This window comes from Pituophis catenifer, unplaced genomic scaffold, assembly GCF_029215685.1.
Source record: "Pituophis catenifer annectens isolate HBS135680 unplaced genomic scaffold, rPitCat1.0.hap2 SCAF_4, whole genome shotgun sequence".
NCBI classification, from domain to species: Eukaryota; Metazoa; Chordata; class Lepidosauria; order Squamata; family Colubridae; genus Pituophis; species Pituophis catenifer.
In genome coordinates, this window is record NW_027256884.1 from 26,877,067 (window position 1) to 26,889,926 (window position 12,860).

Consider the following 12,860-nt stretch of genomic DNA (forward strand, 5'->3'; position numbering starts at 1 on the left):
AAAATAATATTAGCAAAAAAATTTTAATCAAGCGACTGGGAAACATGCACAAATTTTGCTGTTAATCAATTCATTGGTTGATTCTTTTTGTAAGTTCTTATTTAGAAGAATGGAAAACAAATCCAACTAGCTTGTGTGAGTGTGTGTGTTTGTGTCTGTATTTTTCAGGATAAGTATTCTCCATGCCACCTAGCAATTCAGGCAGTTCTTTCAGTTTTAATTTCCCCAGAAGCCAGCAAGATATCATGTTTGGAATCAGATCTTTTCATTTAAAACTTGCCTCTTATTAGATTAAGAACTCCCTGGTATTAAAACCTGCATATCTTCTATCTAAAACAAATGAAATATATCGCTGCAATGTTGGTGCTGTTATTTTTCAAAGCACATTAAAGACTGCATGTGTGAGCTAAGTAGCTGATTTTTATCACGAAGCTGCAATCTTTGTTATGTGTCGCATCTCACAGGGGTGCTTGTATGATCTAGTGTACCAATCATGGGTGAAATGCCTAGGTTACAGTGGCTGGCTGTAAGAAGCTTGCTTGATTGTGCAGTCTTGCCAGTTCCCGTAGGTGTCATCAGGTGAACAGGCAATTACTGGGAAACAAGTCAGAATACAGGACAGCAGCTCAGAGAAGACTGACAAGAAAATAGCTATCAAAGCTGAATTAGCATACGGGGTGGGGGTGGGGGCTTCTCATATATTAAAACGCTGGCTCTCAACATTTCCCCCCACTTATTCAATTGAATCTATAATAGCTATTTGTATATAGGAGAAAGTTTTGGTCAAATCAGCTAAAGACTTTTAAAACCTCTGACATTCAAAGTGCGGTGGGAACAATTTTTGAGCATGAAAGTATGCCTGCAGGCTCGCTGAATGGGAAAACGGAATGTGCCCAGATTTTTGGCCAAGATTATGTCTCGCCTGAATGGTAAGGGCAGGAGACTACGCATTGTTTATATTGTACTTTTGCTAATAAAAGAATGACACCAGGGTGTGATACGTTGAAAGAATTTTAAGGGCTTAATTTTTCCACCTTGAGTCTTTCATCTGCTGTTTTACAAGCATAAATTCTGAAAAGTTTATAGTGTTTAGACTTCTTTGACCATCCACCAAGTAGGCTTAATTTACGAAGCAAACTCCAGTATCGTATCTAGTCTAGGATTAAGAAGAAGATTAACATATTTGAAATATTAACTAAAAGGCATACCAGTAAAACCCATTGAGGCACCCTCTTTTGATTGCTGACGTAGCCCATCATCATCCTGGAAGTCTATATAGACAAGGTCTATGGCCTGCAAGCCAAAAGCCTTCGCTGTGACGATAATTTTTTGCCGTGCATAAAGAATATCATGAGTGTCTTTACTACTTGTTGAACCTGAAACAAAAAACCACATTGTGGATATAAATTTAATTCTTATATTACAAATGTTTGCAACAGAGCTTTAGTTAAGAATACATTTATTTTTCATTTGCAAAAGAAAGACAATAAGATATTTGTTATGTGATCACAATTTTAAAGACATGGTTCAAAGAATATTATTCAACTCACAGACACTTGCTTTCTGCAAAAGCTTCTTGCTACATCTCTTTTTAATAATTTTCATTTAGTTTTGCTATCATCTATTTTTATTTGTTAAAAAGGCCCACTACAAAGTTATGAATATAATAAAACATAAACAAACATTAAGAAAATATCCTTAAATGTTGCTGAACTCATTTAATCCAGAGTAGTGCCACTAAATGCATCTAAAATTTCTTTTTTTGATATCATAAAGAAACGTTTTGGTTAAATACATTACACTTATGTAAGTATACTAATTTCTCTTATAATTTATTCAAATTTAAAATTTTAACTTGGGAAGAATGTTTATATGTAATACCTTGTGGAATATTTGAGATCTGTTTTGTAGGATTCACAAGAAATCTGCTGAAGATCTTATTATTCATCATTATATATTGAATTCCTTTCTTTTGGAAGGACTGATTCTAAACTGCATTGTGATCAGAGGTTGGGTCCACATGTCAGACTAGAATATGACTGTCTAGTCTGTGGCTTAGTGTGTGTGGAAAGCACCCAACATGATAAATTTATAACTCAGTATGGATCTAGGAAATTGAGTTAATTCCCCAAGCTATAGTCAATTAAATATGGAATCCTGCATTGTGGGAAGATAATCCACGAGTTCTTATTAGGCAATACAGTTCACACTTAGGCACCTGCCATAAGTGAATAGTAAAAAGAAAAGCTGCTGACCTTGTTTACTTTTTGAAAAATGATAAACAGCATCTGAAGATACAGAGGCAATAAAAATAAATTATTTGCCCATGGCTTTTTTTTTTAATCTGGTACCCTCCATATGTCTTGGTTTACAATTCTTGTATCCCCAGGCAGCAAGCACATATGTTAAGATGCGTGCAATAAAATAGACATGCAAATAAAGACAGATTGCTAAAATATTAAGAATAGTTCATAGTTCGTACACCAAAATATTACATCATATACACACTAATATTACTTCGAGAATTTTTTAAAAAAAATGTTAAATGTGCATATAAAGAGATGGTTTCATTATTAACTTCCCCCATAAAATCTTACATTATTTTTTATGAGCCAGTAAACAGAATTTTCTATTTTCTTTTTTTTTTTCAAAAATTACAAAATTCTGGTACTCTTTAGCCTATAAAGATAATGCAAACATTTATCATAGAATTACAATCAGATATAGTCAAATATATTTACTGTAGGTTTAAGTAGGTTTATGAAAACTGAATGGAGCACAGTATCATAACTACCACTGAATTAACATATTCCTTTAAAAAGGAAATACCTATACTGGCACGAAAATCCTCGCCTCCAAATACCACAGCGTCTAAATGAAGGCCAACCTGTGGTTCTCTTCTCAGAGTTTCTTCACAAACAGCCTGTAAGTGCAACACAAATATTAATACAAGAAGCAGCATTTCAAAAATTAGTTTTGTAATAAAAAATATACTTTTTACTATATTCCTTATCCTAAAATAATAACAAATGATAGCCACACACAAATTAAAAAAAATACATATTCTGGATGCAAAAATGCCGTATAATTAAAATTAAAATGCAGAATACAGTATTTTATTTCCCTGTTAGTTTTTCTGATAAAGTTTTCCAATGTGGCAACTACTTTTGGATTTAATAAAGCAATAAAAAAAATAAAAACCACTACATGGTGTTTACAGTATGGAACTTTTTAAAAGATTCCAAAATATTTAGCACTGCAGAGAAACACAACTGAAGCATATTTGGTTTAATACACTGCAGATGGAGATTGCAACTACTCACAATTTAATAGGCAGCATATGGTATGTTATCAACTGATGCTCCTTGGATATCTTCAAATTAATATAATTACAGGAGATATAAAATGCAACAAGTAGCATAGAAAATGAAAAGCAAATGATACCTTGGGGATTTTCCAAATGCACCAATCCCAGTATCATTGCAAGCTTTGAATAATAAAATATTTATTTATTTAGAAATATAATTTGGTAGACAGCAATAATGCAATTCTGGCAAGGATCTTCTTGTGAATTACCAGTGCTAAAATAAGTTCAGTTGTTTGTATTTATTATTTTAAGCAATACGTTAAGCAGACATAATCAGTACCTGTGATGCTACTTTAATCTCTACAACTCCTAAGCATAGGAAATCATAGTTGATATTTTTTCAGGGCAGAATTTAATTGTTCTTTTCCTTTGGGTTTCACTTTTGAGGAAAGGCATAATATTAATTAAAAGAGAGGAGGAAGTACTTAAACTTTTTGCATTAAGATGTATAATTAGTATTTCTTTAGCCTATATTGAAAAAGAAATTTCTGAAACTGGGATTTATATTAACACACTAATCACAAGGGCCTCCCAGCAGCTCCTTCGAATAACACCAAACTTTTACAAAAAATCTTGGCCTGACTGGGCTGCACTCAATTTCAGCATTAATATCTTTCTTCCACAGAAAACTGCAGGCCGGATGCCAAAAATAGGTTATCTGCATGCATTCATCACCATTGAGATGGGGGAGGAGGTAGAAAATGGATTTCTGGGGCCAAGAAGAGAAAGAGATTGTGCACAGAGTCATGTCATGCAGATATTACATCCTGGAAATTTTCATGTATTTTTTTTTAACTGTTAGGGCCAGTTGAGCATGTACATTAAAAAAAAAATCTAAGAAAGAATATTGGAGAAAAATAAATCTCCAATATTCTTTCAATTACATTTTAAAATGCTTTTAAAATATTTAATATGATACCTAAAATTCAAAGGCAAATGAGAGAAAATAAATCATGAGAGTTGTTAGAATATTTAGAAACACTCTTAACTATTTGGGGCTATTTTTGAGACTTGCGTGTCTTTTATTCAGTATATTAATATAAGCTTAAAGTAATTGCAGCAGTACAGAAGAAAGCAGTTATGCCAGATGCAGCTATGTCATGTAAAGCTGAATAATTAGGGCTAATGAATGGATTTATATAAAATATGAAAGCAATATAATTTTTAAAACGTAATAGTTTGCTTCTTTCCCATTTCTATTTATGATGGTGTTATTTATTTCTTTAACGGAACGTATAATCTATAAGCCTAGGACTGTATTCACGCATGCTAAATTAAACAGATCGTTCTTACCTTAAAATTGAGCAAGCCCATTGCAGTTTCCACAAAAGGAATGAAATTGATCGGCTCTATGAGTGTTCGGCCTTGTAAATGCCACGCACAGTTCTCTATAAACTAGGAACATTACAGAGAGGACATAATATTAAGGCCTGGGCTTTTTAAAACCTCTACAAAAATGGTCTGTAATTTCTTTGCACAAAATTGCAGACCAGCCAAGCAGGCAATCCAGAGTCCAGATTGCTAGCCCCAATTCTCTGCCCCTGTGTTTTGAGTCTGTTGTTATAGGCCTATCTTGAAGAATGCTGGCATTACTCTTTTGTTTTCAGCACTACAGGTTTAGCTGCACACATATTTGCCTAACACCTATCATCACCCTGCCTTTGTTAAATGCAAATAAGCAGGATCTGTAAAACAAGGAAGGATTGATATACCTGACATTCTGTTTTCTTTCATGTCTGACACTGACATGCCTGTGTATTTTTTCCAGCCTTCCAAAGTGGCATCCACATTATTCATCACGGCCCTGTTACCCTTTGTCCTGGAGGCCTTTTCTTCATATTTTTTTAGCTTACCTAGGAAGGGCCTTAAAAAGGAAGTTTAATTCTTTGAAGACCAAAGCTTTCCAATTTTTTCCATGAGAGCAGTTCACAGCTAGCTCTGAGCTGCCGGTGGGGTACCCCTGATTCCAAAATCTATCATCTGGGAACATACAAAAGCTCTTGTACAGATTTCTTTTTTTCTCTTTTTCCCTTTTCAAAAGAGAAGGTGGGGGAGAAACTACCTCAGTATATTGTAAATCTATTATGTCTGTCCAGATCTAGCAATGTGTGGGAAGATAAACATATCACAGGTATGCTAAGTAAATTTTAGTCAATAAAGACAGGAGGGGAAAAAAATCTCGCATCATTTTTATATTTAAGGAATATTTAACCATTAATGGGTATCAAAGGGAAAGGGAATTTTAATCATCTCTCCATTCAGTCTCAGTTGGGTAAATCATATCTAAGAGATTTGCATAAATATAAACCATCAAAGACTTTTCATCTTCAAAGGGGGTTTCAAGTCCCTATAAGCTTTGTACTGTAATCATCACAGGTCACAACCCTGCAGGAATAAGGCTGCTATGGCAACATAAAAAACTAATGCTTAAGGCTTAGCATAATATTCTGACTAATATAAAGGAAACTCATTTTGAAACCTGGCAGCCTATTTACCAGAAACTGGATTAGAGGTGTTATTTCCCCTTTTAGCGCTTCTCTTCCCCCACCCCCCCAAATTTCACCCCTCCCCAAAACAAAAGGAAAATAGAACCACAGCATCTTGAAAAGGGTTCTAAGCACTTTGCAGTAACTTTACATTAGGTCAAAATAAACCAAAACATTCTTTCTGCATATTCTCCATCCTTCCCTCTTTTTCATGCACAGTCATCATTGTCACCACTGCCACTGCTTTTCCGATCTTTTCACACTAAGCTTGTAAACCCCAAAATGTAAGGAATTAAGGGGAGAAAGTCAAGAAAAGGAATAAGAAGGAAGCCCAACCCTCTATCAACCTCCCTACTCAGAAGTAAGGGCCAATGGCCTGATTTCCAATTAAATGGACACAGCCACAATCTGATGCTAGACCCAACAGTGTGATAATCAAACAAAGCTAATAACTAATAGCTAATAGCTAATAACTTCACAGGCAAGAATTGGTTCATACTCAAAATTTAAATTTTACATTGGAGCTTCTTTGTAAGCTAAATGGTTAAAAAAATGGAAGCGCCCCCCCCCCCCTTCCCCTGAGCTACTTTTATGTATCTGCTGAAATCTTTATGTCTTGCATTTTGGGACCATCAGGTAACGTTTGGATCCTATAATGTTTCTTTTTCCCATTTTAATTATTTTTGTCTTCCTCCTTCCTTCCTTTTTTCCCCTTTTAAGTACTATTAGCACCAAATACAAAAGGCAACTAGTGGAGAAGTTTCAATTAATTTTTTTCAAAAGGAGACAATTAAATGTTTCCGGCTTGGTAAAGTGTTCATTTCAGTGAGAGGGCTGGAAAAAAGGAAAGGGGGGAGACAGAAAACAAAGATTGGGGAGGGGATGAAGGCACAGGCTTTAGCCATTCTTTCAATTCCAGTGCACACCCGATAGTGTGTTGGGAAGAATGCCCACTGTTCAGGATTTGTGGGCGGATTGTCCCACAACAAAAGAGCCAGAGTTAGGCTTGTTATAGTCCAATAAGCCATGCCAGTCAAACAAGTACCCATCTGAAGGACAAAGAGAGAGCAAGAGATTCTCACACAAAAGGAAACAAGTAAGCCCGTCTTTTAGTTGTGCATCAGTCTCCAGGTTTTAGGCTTCGCATAAATCAAAATGAAGGACAAAAATAAACAGCCAAAAGCTTTCCATAGCAATAGCCATCTTAAAAGCAAAGTAAGAGGAGCGCCTGTAGGAAAGAGCTGGGGAAGGAAAGATGGGCTCTGCTTCCAGGAAAAGGCAAGGTTGAGGCTCCAGTCCACTCACACCAAGAGAATGTTTATTGAACCATTCTAAAACCTTGGATAGAGTGGAAATATGAATATGCATAGCCAACTCTCAGATGCGTTAGTCTGCTGTTTGTTCAATCAACAAAAGGCCTTTAGATTCTGCTGTCTTTTTACATATGCCTTTTATATATCTACAAAATACATTTTTTGTTTATTTAAATATAGAGTACAAACTTTATATATATATGTGTGTGTGTATGTGTGTGTGTGTGTACACCAGTATATTAACACAAACTAATGTAAAGAAAGAAAATGAACAGAAAAAGAAATCAAAGAGAAAGCTAAAATTGCAAGAAAGGAAAAAAAGTTAAAATAGAAAAGCAAGAAAAATAGATAGAATTAGTTTTCAATCTTCTTTATAGCAGTTGTTAAATACAATTATAAATGTAAATCTTGCTGTCTGAAAGAGCCACTGAATCTGATAAAATAATGAAATGATTCCTTGTGAGTATGCTTGAACATACTGGACATTAGGTTTGATGAATGTTGGAATGTTTTCTTTCACTGATATTCGATTAAGAAGTAGACTCAATTACTGGATAATACTCTCCTGACTTGCTGACTGGGCAAGAATTATAAAGAACCTATGGCCACTTAATACTAGTGGATATAGAAGACTAGGTGAGGACACGTGATTGAACTTCAGAATCTATTTGTCCCCATATTTTTCCTTTATGGATTTTATATTTAATGTGTGCTTGTCTTCATCCCTATACCAGGCTCAGAAAACAAAGTAAAATGAAGCTTGATTGACTTCAATAATATTCTCAAGAAATAATATGGTAAAATGAAATGAAAATTCTTCTTCAATAGTAAACACAATTATAGCATAATTAGGCCCGTTTCAGCATTTTCTTATGCAATTTGACAGACTAATCATTTACAATCTCCAGATTCTATTGGCTGAAAAGCCAGTCATGAAAAACAAACACACCTGCCAGCAATTTAAAAGGAAGACATAGAGGGCTGGACAGGAAATAATATCTTTCCTAATTAAAAACACTAGTTAAAAGCTTCCTGTTTGTTCTTTGGGCTGCCCTTGGGAGTGACCTTTCCTTCTATCTCCACCATAATTTCTTCACATGTTGGTAAAATGCTTCCTCCATCCACCAAAATATTCTAACACGGAGAATACATTCTATGTCATGACTGTTAGGCTTCAAGTATAATGAACAGAAGCATTGATTCTTAACAGTTTTTGTTTCATTTTACTTTGTCCAAACTGAATCTTAATATATCAATATTGCATTTCTAAATCTACCTCTTTTTATACATACATAATGCATCTGCGGTTACAAACTATTCTCTTTGTCCTGTGGGTCTTGAAAATAGAGTTTTAAATGTATTCATGTGATTTGGTTCTCCCCTGCTAAGAAAGTCTACTATGTTCAATATCTTAGAACTGCATAGGACAACCATCACAATTCTCAAATCTGATTTAGTTTTTGCTTAAGAGAAGATAAATTACTTTTTGATATTCCAAAACAAAAAGGGTAAATTATACAGTAGATGAACTGAATCAAATACTAACAGCAGAAGTATTTCATATTTGTTTCATGGTATCACTTTGTTTCTTCCCTTCTGAAATTGGACGCAAGTCTTTATCTGAGGTAATGGCAGATAAAACTCACCCATTTTATTTCTTCTACGTTGTCAACCTTCAGGAGCATCAGGCTAGTAGGAAGAATCTTGGATTTCAAAATGACCTTCATATCTTCTTCTGCAAGACCACTAGACACTGAATTGATCCTAACACACTTCTCCGTCTGACCAAAGTCAAAGTTCTCAAGGGCTTCCACAGTTTTTATTCTAGCTTCTGCCTATTTTTTTTTTTGAAAAAGATAAAGAGAAACCAAATGCATTGTTTTACTGAGAACTAACTTTTTAAAAATGAAGTTTAATTAAGTGAACAATGGGGAAATTCACCTGCATTACAGATCATGATATAGTAAGATTGGGCTAGGTCACATAATTGCAAGGGTATGCCTGGGATGTGGTCAAAAAAGTCAAGATGATGAAATTCAGTCCCCCCCCCCCCCGTGCATTGTATATGCTATCTTGATCTTTTTGACCATACGTTGTGGACACACCTGCTCAGGTGCTATTCTTTTTAAAATAAAAGCAATTAGGCTTAGCCACAATTTAATGTGTTTAATCAACTATTTGTGAGTCATAGCAGATGGTAGCACCTAGAGCACTTTAACTTGAACAGGGTTGGATCTGATTGGCATTTGGATGAGACAATTCCATTGAAGAATCCTAAGGCTATATATTTTTTTTCTTCCTAGCATTTTCTCACAAGTGCAGGTTCCACTTTTGAAAGATCAACTGAGTATCGATCCATTTGGTTGCAACAGGAATTGATTGACGACTGGCTTGTCACCTGAGCTTGAACTCATGGGCTCAGAGAGAGAGAGTGACTTTCATGCCTATAGCGAGACTAGAACTCTCAGTCTCCAGGTTTCTATCGTGGTTCCTTAGCCACTAGACCAAACTGGCCCTCTAGCCTAAAGCTATACAGTAAGGTGGAAAATAATTCCCTCCCCCCTCCCCAAAAAACTTAGAATCTTTGTTTTTATGATACTTTAAATGTGATTTTTGTATTTGTTGTATCTGTGTGTTTTTAATATGTAGTTTTATTGCTTATACTGCACAGAGTCACTTTTCAAGAGATGGGAAGCCATATAAATTTAATAAATACATATATAAAATAAATAGATGGCTATTTCCATAGTGTTATCATAAAAATTTATATATAAGTAAGGGTATGGCTAGCTGATGAGAGCTGAATAGCTTGAAATAGATCTATACTACTCTCCCTTTATTTCTTTATCAGTGAAATATAAATGTGTGTGTGTGTGTGTGTGTGTGTGTGTGTGTGTACAGAGTGACCAGAGGTCAAAATCATCTTGAAAGAGATTTTCTTTTTTATAAAGGGATCATGATAATTACTGATCTAATAAAAAATATGATTGGGTCCAGAAGTGGAAAAGCAGCTCTGCACATACACGATTGATCTTCATTATTCATTAACTTTGGCCAAGTACTGATGGGAAATGTAATTCAAGGACAGAGGAACTAACTTGGTCCACTAGCTAACATATAATCCCAATAACTGAATGTCAATCATGAAACGATTAATCATGTTTACAGTTAACAGAACATTTCTCACATTATACTATGTTAGATACACTAATACCGTGTTTTCCCGAAAATAAGACCCTGTCTTATATTTTTTTTAACCCTGAAATAAGCGCTTGGCCTTATTGCCATGCGCTCAAAAGCCCAATTGGGCTTATTATCAGGGGATGTCTTATTTTGGGGGGAAACAGGGTAATATATTATTCAGAGCCAGTTTGGTGTAGTGGTTAAGGCATCAGGCTAGAAACCAAGAGATCAAAGTTTTAGTCCTGCCTCAGGCACTAAGCCAGCTGGCACTATAAGGCACTAAGTCTCCTTATTGGAGAGATGGGTGGCATAAAAAAATAATTAATTATTGGAGATATAGGGTCAGTAAATTCTCATGTGTTTTATTAGTATCTAGGGCAAAACAATTAAAAAATACAGCATAAAATATTAAGGTTGAAACAAGACTTAAACCCAGCCTTGGCAATGGAGACAGAAAAGATTTTAAAATGTGTTTTGCATTAAAGAGTCTGAGAAAACAGAAGTTTACAGTTGTCAGGACTGATCAGGATAAGATTCACAAGACTGGTATAAAACAGCTGTTAGGATGCACTGATTTATGAGAGCAAATATTGGCACAAATGTAAGTTTAGAGAGGAGAAAGCAATGCCCCTCGTCAGAAAGTGTGAAAAAGGAAGAAGGTTAATGACTCTACAAACAATCATCAGATGAGATTTACCATCCCTTTATCTGTGTTACTTCAATATGCCTTAGATGGGGAGATTTCTAGGCACTTTCTTAGTGAATTAGGAGCACTTTTTTGTGGTTTCCTGGGACTGGGAGATTTTCTTTCAAACTTCCACTGGGGTCTCCTTTGAACAGTATCCTCACTCTCCCAGCACAGAGGGATGTGGGACATAAGGAATTCTTGCAAAATTATTATGAGATGGTGTTTTTTTCCCCTTCTTAAACTGAAAAATTTATTGTACTTTAAGGAACGGGACAACAGACCATCGTTTCTTAAAATGTTGCTCTCAGGACCCCTAGCCACTTTTTTAAATTATGGAGGATTTTGTTTGTATGGGTTGCATTGATCAATATTTAGCATATTGATTAAATTGATCATATGAAAAAATTATTTATTTATAGAATCGCAAAAATAACAATATTAAATTGATTAAATGTTAACATATTTTTTATTTAAAATGATTTTTAACAAAAAATAATGAGTGCCAATTGTTTTAAACTTTTGCAAACTAAAATATTTGATTTTGTAGACCGCTTAGAGCAGAGTTCTCCAGCGTTTCCAGTTTTGGAAACCAGCGGGGGGTGGGGGGGAAGGAAGGTTCCACAGGTGCAACTGGCAAGCACGTGTGCACGCAGCTCCATTTGTGCGTGCAGCATGCACGAACCCCTGCTGCTCCCGCAAATGGAGCAAATTTTCTTGTGGACCAGCAGTGGTCCACGGACCACCAGTTGGTGACCGCTGATCTAGGGGGACCCCCAAGGAGCCTTCAATCACTCTTCAATAAACACTGCAAAAGTTAATTCTGCTATCTAGGGCTAGATTTCAACAGCTTCAAGCAGGTAATACTCTACTTTGCAATATAAACATAATTGATCCACAAATGAAGTATTAGGTCCCCACATGAAGCCAAATTGCAGGATTTAACAGACATAGGCAAAATATTTTCTCCAGGGGCCTCTGCCAATAGAGGATGATTTCCTACTCCCAGAGAAACAGTGGAAGCATTTGATGGGCTTCTCCAATGTTCTGATGCAGTGTTGTCCACTTGGAATGGATAAAAAAAAGCCAAGATAGCAAAGGTGATGAACTAAAAAAGGGTGCTACCATTTTGTATACTTACCTCCATTCTCCTACTGTCCATACTGTCCATAAAAGCCCCAGCTCTGAAAGGGTTTTGGAGAAGATGGAGAAAAAGGTGGAAAACAGCCTGAGTGAGTTGTTCTCCTTTTGTGTCTGCCTGCCTGCCTGTATTGTTAATCAAAGATAGGTTTTAAGCTTGGAAGTATTGGACTACATAAGCAATTAAATGCTGCTGAACTACCTGTCTTCTATATAGAAATAATTACTTTTACAAAGAAGCGTCAACTAGGGATGAACCCTGTCCACCCACCAGAAATCACAAGTGATAAAGCTTGGACACAGATTAACCACCTCACTGAGAACTTGTCCATCAGTCTGTTGCTGTTGGTAATCTTCAAATATGTTCCTTTTCTATAACACAGCTCAAAATAAGCAACCAGCAATGAAATTACTGTTCTTCACTATATTTCAACAGAAAAATGTGTTACTGTGAGAGATTTTATACTCATGCCATCTGTTGGGTGCAGGATAGATATTTCATAGAACCATTGCATTCTAGTATTGTCCGTTTTAAAGGAAATACGATTCTTTAGCAAGACCATGAAATAGTATCCTTCTCTTTATTTAACAAATTATAGAACTTCTTTTTAGCTCCAGCTAAAAATGGAGGAGGAATAAAGAAGTGTTCCTGCCATTCCTATCATTTCAATTACTGGAATGTTTTA

At 35.5% G+C, this 12,860-nt stretch overlaps 1 protein-coding gene across 2 annotated transcripts in view; it reads right to left on the reverse strand.

The window, feature by feature from the left end:
* Nucleotides 1-12,860, reverse strand: part of CLYBL (citramalyl-CoA lyase) — a 183,631-nt gene that overhangs the window by 19,030 nt on the left and 151,741 nt on the right. For both annotated transcript variants that reach the window (XR_011600369.1, XM_070943211.1), the window contains exons 3-6: nucleotides 8,813-9,001; nucleotides 4,661-4,762; nucleotides 2,830-2,923; nucleotides 1,209-1,376 (exon numbers count right to left, since the gene is read on the reverse strand). Coding sequence is in view for 1 of the 2 variants with exons in the window: in XM_070943211.1 (XP_070799312.1) it covers nucleotides 1,209-1,376; nucleotides 2,830-2,923; nucleotides 4,661-4,762; nucleotides 8,813-9,001 (553 nt within the window). In the remaining variant the exon portion in view is untranslated. The remainder of the gene's footprint in view (nucleotides 1-1,208; nucleotides 1,377-2,829; nucleotides 2,924-4,660; nucleotides 4,763-8,812; nucleotides 9,002-12,860) is intronic.